Source organism: Eurypyga helias, unplaced genomic scaffold (assembly GCF_000690775.1).
Source record: "Eurypyga helias isolate BGI_N326 unplaced genomic scaffold, ASM69077v1 Scaffold41706, whole genome shotgun sequence".
Lineage (NCBI taxonomy): Eukaryota > Metazoa > Chordata > Aves > Eurypygiformes > Eurypygidae > Eurypyga > Eurypyga helias.
In genome coordinates, this window is record NW_010255444.1 from 1 (window position 1) to 17960 (window position 17960).

At 40.6% G+C, this 17960-nt stretch overlaps 1 protein-coding gene across 1 annotated transcript; it reads left to right on the forward strand.

The window, feature by feature from the left end:
- Positions 1-676: 676 nt before the first annotated feature.
- Positions 677-15505, forward strand: HDAC10 (histone deacetylase 10; the record flags this gene model as incomplete). Its single annotated transcript, XM_010153325.1, has 19 exons — positions 677-741; positions 1530-1664; positions 3874-3970; positions 4646-4743; positions 4821-4925; positions 5140-5208; positions 5843-5969; positions 6428-6493; positions 6864-6923; positions 7295-7384; positions 8372-8478; positions 9210-9277; positions 9898-10012; positions 10646-10736; positions 12396-12481; positions 12977-13030; positions 13676-13760; positions 14195-14380; positions 15346-15505. Coding segments are annotated over exons 1-19 (1864 nt in total), but the record flags the coding sequence as incomplete, so codon positions are not given.
- Between the last annotated feature and the right edge of the window lie 2455 nt (positions 15506-17960).

The following is a 17960-nucleotide window of genomic DNA, read 5'->3' on the forward strand; positions in this document are numbered from 1 at the left end:
CCGAGGCCGACGTTGACGCGCCCTCCGGCGGCTCCGGGGCCTGGGTGAGGTGGCCGAGCGGCCAGCTGTGCCGTTTAATGGCTCTTTCTTCCCATCGGCGTCTTTCTTTCTCTTGCCTGTTTCTCTTTCGAAAGACCGATAAAGTTTAAAACAGCAGATCGCTGCACTTGTTCTGTCCGTGGCCTGTATAATCCTGGTTTTCGTACTTCGTGGCTTTGTAAATTGAGTTTACACAAGTAGCTCTTCGGTTTCACATCAGCCGTGACAGTGTCTGTGGGCCACGGTGGGATGAGGAAGCCTATGCAGGCCTGAGCTCAGGTCCTTGGCAGCCGTTCTAAGGCCCTGAGCATGGGCGAGAGGGGCTAGGGCAGGTGGTGTAACCCCCTCACCTGCACCACAAATACCTGTGTCGAGGTTTTTGAAAATTCAGGTAATTGTGAATCCCGCCTATGTGCATCCTGTTTCAAGTTGCACTGCTGTCTTGCGCTTGTCAGGGCTGCTCCTAAACGATTTTCTTTGATTTCACTCTGGAAGTACACAGTCTAAAGTGCAAAACTGTCATGCAAGCACGTACTCTCTGCACGTATATTCTCACTAGCTAATATAATACTGTGTTTTGTTTACTTCCTGCCTGAACTACATGTCTTGGGATCTTTGTTCTGTTCTGCCCATAGCAATGGCCTCAGGAACAGCGCTGGTTTATGATGAGGAGATGACCACTCATAAACTACTTTGGAGTGAGTAAGTTGCTTTTTATGACTGAATTCTTTCTAGGACTTCTAAGGGTAGTGCCAAGAAAATTCAGTTTGTGTAAATGTAATCTGAAATACCTAGTTATAGATAGCCTCTCATTTTCCTAGTAAATAGAAAGTTTTTCCTTCTTGAGAAAATTTTTGGTTTACTCCCAATTTGTATCCAGATGCCGTAATGATAACCTGAAGCTGTGTCTGAGAAACTTGTAGGCCTCCTGCCTGGAAGCCTTAACAAGAAGTGTTAGCTTTAAGCATCTGAGTAGGCCCCTAAATAAAGTACTTTAATTAAATAGTTTATAAAGCTAAAGTATTGCTGATCTTGGGGAAAAAAATATGTCACTCAGATAAAACTTGTCAATTAAATTCACTTAGAAATTGGTATATGCCACTCGCTTAAATTTACATAAGTTAGACTAGTTAGTACCTTTGTAATGCTCAGAGCCCACTGTTGCCTTCTCTCCCAAACCCACTTCTTTGGTCACCTTCACTGGAATCCACAGCTTTTCATTTCAGCATTCCTGTGACTGTAGTTAGGAAAAAAAATGATGCTGTTGTGTTTCTTTTTTATTTAAGAAGGACACATTTTTCTGCTAATGTATTTTAGAAACAATTTTTGGCTCAATTCCAAACCAAAAAGTGTTTAAAGATTTTATTTTTCTTTTACTCTCACACGTCCTTCTATGGGGGCAATGAATCTTGTAAAATGAAACTAAAAGAAGTGTATTTGTTAGCCGTGCTGGTCTGGTATTACAGTAATGTGTTATTGCTTATTTTTAGTCCTGTTTGTGATATTGAAGTGCCAGAAAGACTGTCATCCTCCTATGAGCAGCTTAAATGTTACCGTCTCGTGGAAAGATGTGTCCGTGTGCCTGCCAGAGAAGGGAGCGAGGAGGAGATCCTGTTGGTTCACAGGTTTGAAGCTTCCTTTCATCACCCTTCAGATTAATTCAATGAAATAATAGGTCTCGTACTTCCAGGTCATATTTTGCTCTGTTTGAAAAGGTCTGTTCCAAAACTCAATGACTTCCAGTACTTTCAGTGGAAAATGTGTCACACAAAGTTAGACAATTAAAGCTGAGGGTGGTGTAGGTGTTGAAGTATGAATCTGCTATTCCACTAAATCTTCATTCTCACTCTTTGGGTTCTTAAGTAAGGAATGCTGATTTATACACAGGATTAAACTTCTAATAAAAATTGGAACAAGACTTTTCAAAGTGTAGAAAAATGGGTATTTCTTTAGAAAGATAATAACCTCCTCTTTCTCCTAAGCATCCTTGAGACAGAGTGAACCAAACAGAAACACTGTGCAGCTAATTCTGTGGAGGGGGAGTCCAGAGGAACAGCAGCCGGCCTGTTCTGAAGTCAGGGCAATGAAGTCTGCTCTGGCATGTCACCTCGGTGTGATGATTCTGCAGCCAACTGCAGATGATTCTGCGTGTTGCCTGTGCCCTCATTTGTCCTTGTCAGGGAGTGGCAAGGGCAGCCTTCTCTGAAAGGCAAGGGGATGAGGGAGCAGAGCACAATGACAAAGCAGCTGGAGGCAGTGGCTTCATGGACAAGGCCCAATCCCACACTACCCAAGCGAGGTGAGCAGTATGGGCCCAGTGATGGTAATTGGGTTCAGCCATGAGTTTAGATTGCCTGAGGAGGCCATAGTGACATGGCAGGTCTGAGGTCAAGCCAGAAAGACAGCCCGTAGGTCAGGGTCCATGTCCAGATCTGTGGGGTTCATGGCCAGACGCAGACAAGGCGACACACCATAGCTGCAGTGTAGCCAGGATTGAGAGCCTAATCTTAACAGTGGGTGCCGGGGAGGGAAGGGGAACATCTGCTGAGACTTCTTAGCAGAGCTGATTGCAGGGAACCTCTGCTGAGACTCCTAGCTCGCTCTTTCCAAGCAGCTGGCTGTGCTCTATCTAAGCTGGTTCTGAACCCAACAGCCAGACTGCAGGAGGGAAGGGATGCACTCAGGGCCCTGACACCTGTGACGAGGAGCATAGCTTGATCCCAAGTCATGCTTGAATTTTCAGATTCCAGAACAGTATTTTTCCTCAGAACACGCTTGTTTGTTAGAATGCAATTAGTGCTGTGTACCAATGCAATTTATTTTTGTCGTAAATACACTGCTGACTGAGTACGGAAGAGACTTGTTCACTGTTTCCAGTTGAGTTGCTTCAGCAAGATGACTGGGGACAAATGACTTACTAAGTCTTGTCATGGTTTCCATGGATAAGCTATAGAGAGCTCTTTCTGAACCATTTCTAGATTGAAACAAATTTATAACTCCTATAAAAATGTTTTGTGTTCACAGTTAGTTATGAGGCTGCTGCTGAATTTAAACTAGTAATTTTACAGGCATTCAGGTTCATATGGGTTTATTCCTGTTAATGCCTTAATTTTGAAGCCACCGTTTAGCTTTATTTCTGTTAGGCAGCACCAGTGTGTGTGAAATTCTGGGTGCTTTGGCATTGTCTGCCTCAAGGAACACACGTGAATGTTGTCTCCTGGATTAGGACATAGAGGGGAGGGTAGATGCCATCAGCCTCCACTTCCAGCTCAGTACACAAGAGGAGGAGAGCAGTGCCAGGAACTGAGGGAACCTTAGTTCTGGTGCCTTATTGCACTCTCGAACTGATGGAAAGAGGGAGTTACTACATACCTGATAGGGATTCATTCAAATAGTTGTTTTCCATAGAACAAGGGAGGACTGGACACACATTCTCAGAGTTATAATTCACTCTGATGACTGTCAGAATTGTAATTTAGTTCTTCTTGGGATGGTATCTATCTATGGCATGGATTTGCAACATAGATTGCTGCATGATGAACAAAGAGCCTTTTCTTTGAAAGCAAGACTAATTGCTCTTGCCACTGGAAGGGGGAGAGGAGTGTCCTATCTTACCACATCCAAGAACCCTCACTTCCATAGCGCAGCGCTCCTTATTTTTTTTCCCACTATATCCTACAACTAGCATTACAAACTACCTATTGGGTTTGTGATGTCTCACAGAAGGCCCCATTTAACATATATTCTGTTATTCTTCATTGCATTTTGCATTTAAAAAACCAACCTTTGTGGTTGCTTAGTTAAGTGTTGTGTTAATCTCTCTCCCCTCTGCAGTCCAGAACACCTGGAAGTGGCAAAAAGCACCCAGACAATGAATGAAGAGGAGCTGAAAAAAGTCTCTGGAAATTATGATGCTTTTTTCTTTCATCCGGTGTGTAAGTTAAACTGCTTCCTCTACAGGGAGGTACAAGTACTGGTATTATTCCATATGAATGGCACTTCTGTAAGTTGAGGAAAATTGGCAATACATTTTTTGCTATTTAAGTAGACTTGCATTTATATATTATTTGTATCTGTTTCAAACTTAGTACAATGCTCTAATCTGAATTGGTTAGGTGTTCTGTCATCTGTTCTGTAATCGTAACTTGCAAGTATAGAGCAGTACTCCAATTTTAGCTCTATTTTTGTCACTTAACGTCACTGTAGACCCTTAGTGACCTGCAAATCACATTTTGCTAACAGTTGCTCTTACGTGTTTTGCCAGGTAGTGGAGGTGAAGTCTTTTGGGGTTTGTTTCTGTAACGTTTCATTCTTTATTTACAAAGAAGCCATGTTGTTCCACTAGTCAGTATGTCCATCTTGTGTTTCTTAACTGCTCTAGAAAAAAACATCCTCAAAACGGAGGCGGTGATCATAGGCAAACATAGTGGAAGGCTCATTGGAATCTGCATTATAAAACTCTGCGTTCAGCTGTCTGCGTGCAACCTTAGTAGGGTAGAATTGCGTCAAGCCGATTTGCTGTTGGGGTGCAAAAGCACGTCATGTGTGATTAGTTTAAAACAAGCTGATGAGCGTTGGATGACAGCTATGAGTTTCTCTTTTTCAGAACACTTACCGCTGTGCCAGACTAGCAGTAGGAGCAACTTTGCAGCTGGTGGATGCTGTGTTGTCAGGAAAAGTGTGCAATGGAATGGCATTAGTAAGGTGAGAAAACGTGTGAGAAAGTCTTCGCTTCTCAAAGTTTCCTCAGTTGTGAGTAACCATATAAAACTTTGGGTTAGACCTCCAGGTCACCACAGCCAGAGAAATGCAGCGAATGGGTTCTGTTTGTTCAACAATGTCGCAATCGCAGCAGAATATGCAAAGCTGAAATATGGTCTGCAGAGGTGAGTGTGTGGCTGACCCTAGAGAAACTTATCGTACAGAAGTTCGGCATTTAGATACCTGTTTGACGTTGTACTGGTTTAGATTAATGTCTAGAGCTTTCTGGGTTTCATGTAACTTTTGGGATGGAAAAACATTATTCAGCTGTATCTCTTTTAGATCAAGATGCTGTGGTTCTTCCACTGAATTTTTTTTTTTTTTAACTGATCCATGCAGAGTTCTAATTGTTGACTGGGATGTGCACCACGGGCAAGGAACTCAGTATATATTTGAAGAGGATCCAAGGTTTGAAGGATATTTTATTTATTTTTTTATGTTAGCTGGTTAAATATTGCTTTCTTCTGTAATGAGTAAGATTGCTTAACTTTCTAAAACTAGAATGTTACAAAACACAAAACATTCTCCTTTCTATTTTAGTCACTCTGGTTTTTTTTAATTGTTATCAAATAGAAGGGAAATTCTAACAAAAAGAAATACGTAAATCTGGTATGAAGAATAGCAAAATGAACAATATGACCTTGGTTTGCCAGTAGTAAGATCCCTCCATGGCAATATTCAGGTAATATCTCTGTCCTCTCTATTCAGGAATTTCTCTGTTCAAGTGTTCAAGTAGTAGTTGGATAAAATACAAGTTTTATGTTGTTTTCTGAAAAGCCACAGAATTAGAATCTAGAAACAAGTCTGCTCTTCTGAAAATGCCTTGTCTTTGATGTGAAGGGATTGCGTGCATACGATAAATTTTTAGCAGTTGTCCTAAGTTAACTCTGGCATAGGACCTACACCATCCAAGTTCATTAAGAGAATCAAGGGGGAAGGACGACTCTATTTCATGCTTTTAGTCAATGCAGGCACCAGGTTCAGGTTATAAAGTCAGTTTCAGAGTCTTTGTCAAGTTGGATTTGTTTTTTGTATCTTTCAGTGTTTTGTATTTTTCCTGGCATCGCTATGAACATCAGGAATTCTGGCCATCGCTCAGAGAATCTGATTATGATGCTGTGGGTCTGGGAAAAGGAAAAGGCTTTAACATAAATTTGCCTTGGAATAAGGTAAATGTTGTTTACAACACAACAAAGCAAGTACAATTGCTTTCTATGTCATGCTTTACATCACACTTTTGGAGAAGTGCATTCCTTCACTTGCTTGGCAGATGTCTTAGCACAGTGTACCTCCTTCCTGACAGTGGAATGTCCGCTGACAAATATGGCTCAGGATGGGATAATGGTGGTTGGGGTTTGTTTGTTTCTTTAAAAAAAGAGAGAGAAACATGCACTCTTTTTTTTTTTCTCAAATATCTTGTCTAGGCATTAAAACAGAAAGTATCTCAGGAGATGAGAAAAATGGGGAATATTTATGCACTTTACTTGAATGGAGTTTGTTTTACTTGACCTCATAAGGTTCCCTTATCTTTAACTTTTGATACTACTTTTCCCTAAAGTCTTGAAGAACCTTAGAAAAACTGTTATTCCGACACGAAAATATGACCCGTATTTCTCACATTTTGCAGGTTGGGATGGGAAATGCAGATTATCTTGCTGCGTTTTTCCATGTGTTGCTTCCAATGGCTTTTGAGGTAATTTTTTAGTGTTCTGCTGTTTGAATAGCAAAACCAAAGGCTACTTCTTAAGCAGGTACCATTGAATATTTTGTAGAAATGCAGTAGTTGCCAGTAGCACAGTTAACACATTATTTCTGCTGGTATGAATAATGTCCTGATCAACTGAATAATATTTATGGAATTTTAAATAACCGATACATGAACTGCAACTTCTCTAGGAGAAATGAAGATAGTGTAAAAGGGTAATCTTAGTTTTTATTCAAGGAAAGTATTTGTGTTCGTATTCTAGCTGAAAAAAACAGCTGAACATGGTACAGTTGAAATCCAGTACAGAATTGAAAATAGGACATAAGAATGTGCTACAACTCTCTCTGTTTTATAACAGTTTGATCCTGAACTGGTTCTTGTCTCCTCTGGATATGATTCTGGAATTGGAGACCCTGAAGTAAGTAACTTGTGGCCTTTGTGTTGTCAGTCATGAATTTTGTTTTTGAAATATTCCTGCCTCTTAAATACCCTGTGATTGCTAGGTGAAATTCACTTCAACCAAGCTAAAAATATATGTTTGAGTCTTTAAGCTGACCCCAGCTTATTACACACTACAGCACATAAAGACAGATTAACCCCTAGGCGTAATTACCGTGTTGGTTTTTGCACCTTCCTTTAAAGCAGTTAGTTCAGGGTTTTGTTAGATACAACGAGAGTCAAGTGTTCTTGTATTCCAGTTCAGACACATGTATTTCAGATTGTATAGGTTTTTTTCACCAGTGTTTTTGATTCAGGGTTTCATCTCTTAAAAATTTTTCTTTGATTTAGGGTCAGATGAATGCCACTCCTGAGGTTTTTGCCCACCTTACCCATTTCCTGATGCAGTTAGCTAATGGAAAGCTGTGTGTTATCCTAGAGGTAAAGACTTTGGAAACATACCCCCAGGGAAGCATCTGTGTTTTAAAGCCATATATCGATGGGCTGATGCCAGCTGTAGGAGGTTCAACAAGGCCAAGCGCTGGGTCCTGCACCTGGGCTATAACAACCTCCTGCAATGCTTCAGGCTTGGGGATGAGTGTCTGGAAAGCTGCCTGGTAAAAAAGGACCTGGGGTTGTTGGTCGACAGCCAGCTGAACATGAGCCGGCAGTGTGCCCAGGTGGCCAAGAAGGCCAGTGGCATCCTGGCTTGTGTCAGTGTGGCCAGCAGGACTAGGGCAGGGGGTGTCCCCCTGTACTGGGCACTGGTGAGGCCGTACCTCGAATCCTGTGCTCAGTGGTGGGCCTCTCACTGCAAGAAAGACACTGAGGTGCTGGAGCGTGCCCAGAGAAGGGCAACAAAGCCGGTGAAGGGTCTGGAGCACAAATGTTATGAGAACCAGCTGAGGTAACTGGGGTTGTTTAGCCTGGAGAAAAAGAAATTCAGGGGAGACCTGATCGCTCTCTACAGCTACCTGGAAAGAGGTCATAGCAAGGTGGGTGCTGGTCTCTTCTTCCAGGATTGGGTATTAGGAAATATTCTTCACTGAAAGGGTTGTCAGGCATTGGAATGACCTGCCCTGGGAAGTGGTGGAGTCACCATCCCTGGGAGGTATTTCAGAGACGTGTGGACGAGTTGCTTAGGGACGTGGTTTAGTGGTGGACTTGGGAGCATGAGGTTAATGGTTGGACTTAGTGATCTTAAAGATCTTTTCCAACCTTAACGATTCTATGATTCCATATTGGAAATCATTAGATTTTCATCACGAACACATCATCTTAGGTGTGCTTGTATATCACCTTCAATTTCTGTAAATTCAGTTATATTTTAAAAATTTATTTTCTGTGATGATATTCAGATAGATGTTACAAGTACATGTTCCTTAGGTGACACACATACTTTTTTTTTTTTTTTTTTTTCCTCCCTAGGGTTGCTACCACTTAAAGTCATTGTCTGAATCTGTCTGTATGACTGTAAAAACTTTGCTGGGAGATCCTGTACCTCAAATAACTGGAGAAATGGCACCTTGCCTAAGGTAAGTGTATGAAGAATTTTTGAACAACCCGTGTGTTTAGCAGAGACTAAAGATAAGCATGCTTTGAACATGATGGAAGCAAGATTTTAATATGAGGCTTTAGAATACATTATTTTATACTTTGATAACTTGCTGTCCAAAGAAGTTATCAGATTCATTCACTGTATCAGTCCAGCTCCTGATACCTTACAAATAATTTCCAAGTAGACAGAATTTGTCCTGGATTTAACATGACCTGAATTATGTTTGTATGATAGGTGGTGTAATAGGACCCTTTGTCTTTAGTGCTGCAAGTAGCAGTGATGTTGAAAAGATTTTGACACAAAAGTCTTGCTTTTGAATGAATCTAATGACATCTTTACATTCTGTAGATAACTCTGGGAGAGCAAAGACAGACAGGTGAAATCCTGCCTTTCCAGAAGTCAGGGACAGGTGTGCTTCCTCCCACAGCAGGGTCAGGATTTCACACAGTGTGTGTACACGTGTGTACTATAAAGGCACGTAGTGCATGTGTTCTTCACTTTCCTTTTTTGACTCTTGCATCCAATCTTTCCAAGCAATCTGCCCATTGACTCTCATTCTCTTTATTTTTCTGTTCTGCATTCTTGGAGTGGACCAGAGTTTGTTCATTTTCAGTCAGTTTTTTGGGGGAGGTTATTTTTGCATTGAGATAAGTTATGTTTCCTGTATTTTCACTAGTGCTGAAACAGTTAATCCCATTTCTTTTGTAGTGCAATTGAATCTATTCAAAATGTGAGAGCAGCACATAAACCCTACTGGAAATGGTTGATGTATGAAGGTAACCACTCTTCTCTTTATTCAAGCAAATATGATTGGTAAATGGGCTCAGACAGAGGTTCAAAATTATTAATACCAGTGGATTAAAATAATTGAACTACCAGTTATTCATCAAGTGCCTGATGAAGCATTATGAGGCTTCTTTCAGCGCCACGTCCTGAACCGGTCAGAAAAGAACTTCTGAAGCTGACAACATCATGCCAAAAACTAGCGCTTTGGTATCTTTGAGGATGCTCTTTTCTGTGTCAAAGATAGGGACATAATTGCTAGATTAAAGAAAATGCAGCAGCACTGAAAAATAAGATCTGTGGCAGGAAACACAGTAGCAAGTGCATGGACCTAAATGCCCATATTATGAGTACAGATGTACTCTGTCTGGGAATAAATGTAACCAAATGTTAACACACTGCTCAGGAATTAATACATGAGAAACCCCTCCTTTGTTTTTTTTCTTTTCTCTAGAAACATCATTTTTACAAAGTTTGAGCACCAAATCACACCTACTAAAGAAGCCTAATCCAAATCCCCCCACAGATCATGAATCGAAGATGACTAACCGTGATGAAACTGTCAAAGTAGAAAGGTTTTTGGAACAGCACATGAAAAATATTCTATTTCCAGTGCCTCCCATCAAAACAGCAACAACGACTGACTTGAAAGGCTCAGCACATTTACTCCCCGTACCTGTTCATTTGGTGAAGGAATTGGACAAAACTGAAACACAGGCTCTTGTCAGGTTGGTCCTATTTCATTTTCAATGTAATTATGAGGATGAGAGGTCTCTGTACACTGTCATCTACCTCTGTCTCTGCCACGATCGCCTTTTTGGCTTTAGGCTGTTCAGTTATAGCCAGAGTTTCTTTGAGCAGTGAAAACACTGGAGTTGGTTATCGCTCATCGCCTTGAAGTCCTTTAAAGAACTAACTTTTACTTTTAGAGACAATTGTTTCCATGGAGATAGAACAGTTTGTGCAAATGTATTAAGAAAGATTTTGCTAGGAAGGTGACTTAAAGCTCTGTGTTCGCTTTTAGCTGAAAAAAAAAACCCATCCCAAAAACCCAAACTAGTTTGATTTAAGAAGCTCAACTTTTTGTCTTAGTCTAATTTTGACAGAGCTCTATTTCCTGAATGTTGTCAAGACATTTTTGTTTTCTTCCCAGTGCAGAATGGAGACAGGTTGAGAGAGCTCAGGACTGTCAGGCAACAGTGTTGTCACCTTCCTGCTAGAGCTAGGTTTTTGAGAATGGATGTATAGCACCTATACGAAATGTACCCCGTCGTTACTAGCTGCAGAGGACTGTACCAGAGTCCTCTTCTAAAGCATTATTGCCTCTAACCTAGTTTTTCTTCATATGCTTTATTTTATAGTGACTTTTATGCAGACCTTGTGAAAGAGGAAAAAACTTTGCTCTCTCTTGGCAGTGTATTGACCATCCTAGATAAAATACTTAAGAAGGAGGTAAAAATAAACTTCTTTGATCTTGGGGGTGGGGGGAGAGTTGTATTCCTCTGACTTCTGCTTCTACTGTATTGTCATTCAGATGTTAGTTACTCTGTAGTTCACAACCCCACTGATCTCAGTCAGAATGTGCTTAGCTACAAGAGTGAGTGTGCAAGATGAGAAAACAACTGTTTAGGGATAGTTGTTCTACTCCAGGTGATCCTGCTCTGGCAGGGGTGTTGGACTAGATGATCTCTAGAGGTCTCTTCCAACCCCTTCCACTCTGTGACTCTATGTTAACTCCAAGACGTCTTCCTCATGGTCTTTGGATAGGACATTGTCCTGCTTTTCTGCAGCAGTAGGAACCTTCACATTGCTCTCAGACATACAGGTGAGCCAAGCATTCACTCTTCCAGTGCAGAGGAGCAGAAGGTGGTCTGTCAAGCACCAGTGAGCAGCAGCAAGAAACCTGAGCAGAAATGTCAAAAATTTTCCTGTCTCAGTGTACAGTTTTGCCCTCTGTCTTTAGGAGAGAGTTGATTTCTGCGATACCCTCTATTACAAGATCAAAATGCCATGCTGTATGCACCTGCACTCACCATTATTTGTCCAACAACTTAGAGTAAATGTAGATTTAAACACACACACCCCTTCCCGTTTAGTGGAGCTGTTGAAACCACCACTGTATGCTGTGATTCTGAACAGGGTAATTCCAGTTCAGCATTCGGATTCTTGCCGGGTCAGGAATGAAGAGGAGGCAGGCTTTAGAGGGTGCATGTTTGTATTTATGAATAAAAACTTGGAGAAGCAAAGAGAAAAATCTGCCAACCAGTTAAGAATACTACATCATAGTAAGTCAGTCTCTCCCTTTGAATGAAAAGCTCTCCTTAATGTACCAGGCCTGCGAGGAAGAGTAACTGCCAGAATGGTCTTTTTCTTGTAAGCCATCCTCTTGCTGCTGGGTGTCATGTGTGTAGATCTCGGGGACAAGTTTCTAATGTTACAGACTGCACATACCTCTAGGAGGGCCTGTAAATAGATCAAAAAAAGATGGTAACTGCAGAAAGAAATAGAACTTTTCATGGGTTGCAGATGCTAAGCTGAGCTTTTGGTGTTGACAAAGAGGAGGAGTGGGGAGAGGGAGCATGCATTCTCTTTTTGCTTGGCTTTCAAAGCATTACGCAACGCAAATGAACACTTAAAGGTTGACTGAGTAACACTGTCATTGTATTTTCCAGAAAGGAATAGCTTGCCTAGGTTAAGGGAAGCACCAGAATTAGAACTGAAGGATAACCTCCTTTTCATAGAGTGTATTTTTCTGGTGGGGTTTGCCTCCTGGCACAGCCAATCTGCAGACTGTCGAGAGAACCAGGGACCTTCCCTTGCAAAAGCTATTTTTACAGTTGCCTTTCAGCATAGTTTTGAAGTAATAGAACCCATACTTTTGAAGTAATAGAACAGCTCTTGGCATAATGATCAAATACAGCCTTTCTGTAGAAAATGAATTAATAACATTTTCTTAACCCTACTATGCGAGATCATTAGGATCTCTTTCATACAGCTGAAGCTTTGGTTGAATGATACATACAAACAAGTGAAAATACAGTTGTTACAAATAAGAAATGACATGATCTTGTGCAGCCTTAATTATTTCTGAATGAAAACTGTATTTTGTAGGTGTGCAGTGGACTGGCAGAATCGCCCGCAGCTGCTGTTTCTGTTGCTGTTGCACTGAGACATTCTGTTCGCTTCGGAGTTCAAAGGTGAATTTGTATCTTGCATTTGGGGCCCTCTTGGCAAAATGTAAAAATAAGATAAAAGCATAGAAAATATGTCAAGTTGTCTTTGAAACCTTAATATTAAAACAAATACCATCTCCATAGGCATAGCATTTTCAATATGTAGTACAGACAATATTGTATATGTCTGCAAAAACCGCTTTGACTTACCAAAGGCAAAACATTTTTAAGGATGACTGCTGTGCTAGCCTGTGTTTTCCCTGTCAGTTTTCGATTGTCTTTGGCCTGAGGACATTGTCTTGGTTTTATTTTTTTCTCCCCAGTGTGTGGTGGGAGAAAAGGAGTTCCCATGAGCTGTCATAAATGTGTTTTCTTTATACTTTAAAGGACCAAATTGGGAAACAATATACGTTCTTTTTCATGCATCTGATCTACACGCAAACTCTTTAAACAAACTGCACTAATTGAAAACAATTACATGTAGATGTACATGTATGTATTTTTCTTTGTTTTCTGCAGAGTGCTTTGTGTCTTTGTTGGAGACATGCAAATCATACCGAACACAGAAGATGGGTGAGGTTTCCCTTCACTTCCCTTTCCCTCGGGAAGTCACATCCCAAAGGCTTTATAAATGTTCGTAAATGTCCACCTGGATGATGAAATCTGCACTAAGGAATCAGGCGTGAGCTGGTGTTCATTAAGTTTAGTTTGAGACAAAATACAAAACATCCTCAGATACGTGTGTCTAAAGACAAACTTCTAACTCCAAATGCCACTATGTGGGTTTAGTGGTATGCTTAAAGTATAATCCTTCTATATTAATTGAAATTTAGGTTGCTATTGAAAATAAAATACTGAAAATAGAAAGTAATAAATAAGGCAGTTATTATTTAAATAGGGTGTACCCCCTATAACTGCAGAAGGCACATATTGCTGATGCAGAGTTCGTTATTGAAAGTCAACTTTACTTCTCTATAACTTCTTTTGCCACTTCCCCTTTTTCTTTGAAGTAATTTGCCCATAGTCTATAATACTCTCTTAAAAAATACCTTAAAAAGGATTTCTGTTGTAATTGGTGCTTACATTATGGTATGTAGTAATGTAGTAGTTATTTGCTTCTTTGTTGCAGATTAGTCTTTAAAGAATGATGAAAGAGAAAATATTTTTATCTCATTGGAAGTTGTTGACTAAATACTCGGATGGGGTTTTTATTTACAGAAAAATACTTGTGATACATATTTGTGAGAAAGAACAGTCTGGAAAGACCAACTCCAAACACTATATTTCCCTAAACTGGAAAGAGGTAAGATTCACTTTCTGGAAATGACATAAGAGAAAAACTTTATCAGAAAGAATAGACTTTATTTACAAAATCATAAAATGACACTGAGAATTACACCCATCACTGCAATTTGGACCTTTGAAAATATTTCCTTTCCTTGCTTGCCCTTGCCAGGGTGCTGCTCCTTCACCAGATCTTTAGAGTGTATTAGAATGCATAGGTTTGAGGACACCTTTGGTAGCTACTTTGCTTCATCTTCAAGAAAGAAGAGTGCAGAGACACTTAGGAAAAGATGAATAATCTGTGTATTTAATATTAAAAAAATTGCTACGAAAATAAAGCAGTATTCTGTCTCCTAGGTCAGTCAAAAGCCTTTTGAGATTCACCTTACTGTTCTGTATCTGGGAATCTGGGGCTTTACATCTGTGCTAAACAGTTTCTCGTTGATGTTAAAGGATGCCGAAGGAAATGACTTCTTCTCTGCTGTACTTGGATTCATTCTTCCTGTAGCATACAGTTATCAACCTAACTTGACAGTAATAGCTGTTGGACCAAACAGGAGTCTTGGAATAAGTGGGATTTCTCTGCTTTTTGCGTTGCTACAAGGATTAGCCGAGTCTCGTGTTTTTGCAGTGATGGAGGTAAGAAGTGGTGCTAAGCCGTGGTACTTCCAGGTGTCCAGGGCAGAACTCAGATCAAGCAGCAGTGTGCTTGGCATGAACCACTTCAGCCTGCCCAGAAGAAAATACAGGCTTTGGTACCCCTGAGTTCACAGTGCAAAGAGCCCAAGGTTTTCTCTGGCCTGAGAACAAGAGCAGACACAGATGCAGTCCGAGCCGCTGACAGCCGGCATGGTTGAGAAGTTGAGGCATGAAAGCAAGCCCACGGTTATGTCTGTAGCCAGATGTTCTGACAGTGTGCCAGAGTCTGGGGATTAACTTCCCCTCCCCGCTGGTGCCTCCTGAAAAGAGGCACTTGTCTGTTGATTATATAGCCTCTTTCCATCAAGTGTGATTGAAAGCAGCCCATTGTCCTGTTTTTCATAAAGCACTAAATTTCCTCTAATTCAATTTTTTGGAATAATTGAAAAAAGAATTCTGTCTTTTAAAAATAAAATAGTTACAGTCTTCAAAATAAATGATAATAATCGTCATATACTGTGGACTCCTCAGAATATAATTTCTGTGAGCAAATGACATTGATTTAGACTGCGGGCAGTCAAAAAAAAATCACTTTTGATGAAGCAAAATATATCAAAGTAAACGATGCATGAAGTAAACAAGCTCCATGCTCCCCTTCCCTCCTAACATTTTCTACCTTTGACCCAACACTGTTTCTTTCCAGTCACAAAAGAAAAACTGAGATTCTTTCTCTAGTTGAAGAAAACAAGATTTATGGGAGATAGAAGTTAAATTAATTTATCTTTTTCAGAAAGAAATTCTCCATTTTAATACATTTTTATTTGAAAATTGAAAATTGCTCTTTCCTGCTACTAATACTAGCAACTTACTTTAAAACAAGCTTTTGTAATTATTTCATGTGTTGCTGAAACAAAGAAAGTTTGGTTTCCAGGAATGTTTTTTTTTTTTTTCTTCTTCTTAAATAGGACACGGAGATAAATTTAATGCAGAGTGTAGCCAAAGCATTAGTGGGTGCTTCTATACCTTACTTCGGAGTTTATGTACCTCCTACCCAAGAAAAGGTACATCAAACAAAAATATTAAGAGGCCAGTTTCAGGAGGAATGGAAAATGCTTCAGTGTTCAGGTAAGTTGTCTTTAGTCCGTATATATATATGCAAGTTTTGGAAAAGATGATAAAATACAGCTGGATCCTGTAAGTCAGTGGGAGCACATTGATCTAATGTGAAAAGGATGAAACTGTGAATGATCTTAATGCTGCCACTCGAGCCAGAAAGCACTGAATTTCATAGCATAACAACTGTGTCCTTGGGAACTTTGAATACTGTTACTCCACAATTTTGAAATGAAACCACCAGAGTACTATGTGCTTCAGGAACGGTTAATAGGATGTGCAGTGGCTGTGATTTTGCTAACATTTCTTCTGAACGTTGTGCAGAATCAGGTTACGTTTTTATACACTTAACTTGTCCACAAATAACTTCACAGTGATTAGTCATGCCTAAAGTCCATTCACAAATAGCCGAGGGTGGGGTACTGTGTTTGGGTAGGAATCAGGTCAGGCAGGTGTTTTCATTCCTGTCTAGAAACATTTCTCTACTGAATACCTTTTGATTTTCAGTAGAAAAAGTGATGATGAAGGTGGGCATCTCTCTCTGGAAGAAAATGCCCTCTAATTTTTCAGAAGAAATGACCAAGAGCAGTGGTCTGGTTCCAATAAAAATGTTCTTATGGAATTGGGAATTGTGTATGAGCTTGATTAGTAACTGTTTTCTTATTGCTGTTCTTCTCAGTGAAGGATGGGATTTAAAGACACGGACTTCACTTCAGAAACATCTTACACAGCAGAAGAAAACCCAAAACATTGCTGTTCATGTTGCCTTTTAAATCATCAGGAAAAGGGGTGGTCAATCTGTAAACAGAGTAAGAGCCAGTCACAATTGTCTCCTGTTTAAAAAAAAGAATCCCTATTTTCAGCTAAAGAATTGTGCTTGCAACTTCTGTATTGGCACTGTTTAGTCAAGACGGACACTTGAAAACGATTCCTGTACCTCGTTACTGCAAACGGGGGTTGATGTCGTGTGTGAAGTCAGGCTTGCATGTGCAGTAGCGTGACTGCACGAATGCTGAAGTCCAGAAGACAGGTGTCTGAAATGAGCAGTCATAATAGCCGAAATATTTTAACGTTCTCCTACGTAATACCAGAGTTCCTGCACTGCTGCCACCTCCACCACTTCGTTGGGACTTTAACAAGACCTTCAAATCAGTGAAATTCCACTCCATAGTCTGATGTGAAGTATTCACCCTACAGGGTTTATTTTTTAAGTTTTTCTAATGAGTGATTGTCAGCTGTAAGAAGGAGCAGCTGAACAGCCATAGTGTATAGATTTCTTACATCATACCTGTGGTGACGTTTCATTTCCTGAACTACACGGTGGAAAAAGAATATATTTTGCATATATTAAACTGCAAATAAATCATTGATTAAAGTAGTGTAAAGGGACCTTATTCTGCCCTCTTTTCAAACATAAAATGTCCATATAACAAATAAAACCCCCAAAACCCCCAGAGATTTGGTAGTGGCCTGAGGCTGCCATGATGTGAATGGTGATGTATTCTCAAAACTGAATACACATCCCGAGGCAACAGCCATATTGTGCCTTGTTTTGTGGCATTCCAGCTATGATCTTGGGCTCGTTTTCAAAAACACTTTTTTCCGATGGTGACTTGAATGATGTGACCTTTTGATTCCAGAAACTTCAAACTCTGTCCATACTGGTGTCGCTACTGGGATCAACTTCATGTGAGTAACCGAACCTGTGTTCCCACTTCCCTTTTTAACTGTTCCCAGTGATCTTCTCCTCGTTTGTACTGGTTATTGCTGGATGAAAAGTGATACCCAGTCCTTGAACTTTTTGAAATGCAAGTCTAATTAAGAAGAAACTGAAAGCCCTGACAAACATTTTCACAAACAAAAGTTGAAGAATGTGCAGATACTCTCTTTCAGTTCAGAATTTCTTTAAACTTCAAAAAGTATTTCCTTCACATTGAGAACTGGGCACCAGCCAACCTTTAGCTTCAAAGCTTTTCAGGACAGGAGCTTTGGTTTATTCTTCCCTCTCCCCTGAAAAACAATAGTGGGTTTTTTTTTGACAGTTCAGCATTTTCAAGGAAAATGCATTTTCTCATCAATAACTCAGCTCATTCCCTTTTACCTGTCGTCTTTCAGCTGAATTTCTACAGGCACTGCCTGAATATGGAAATGTTGTATTTTGATACGTATTTTTGTAATAATATGATCCTATTAAAGCGTGAATGGCAAGAGAGAAGGGTGTATTCTTGGTGGAATTCGTTTGCAGATACTGCCAGAAGCCTGCAGCGTTCCGTTCTGGGGCCCGGGACACGGCAGCGCCGCGGCAGGTTTCTTTCTGGCAAGCTGAGCCAGTACTGCCGCTAAAAGTCAGTATGGCCGGAACGGGTTAAAGCTCGTGCCCCGCCCGAACCGGCGCTCCACGCGCCGTTTAACCGCGCGGAGGTGAGGGTGGGCTGACGCGCGCCGCCGCCCCGGCCCGGGACCCCCC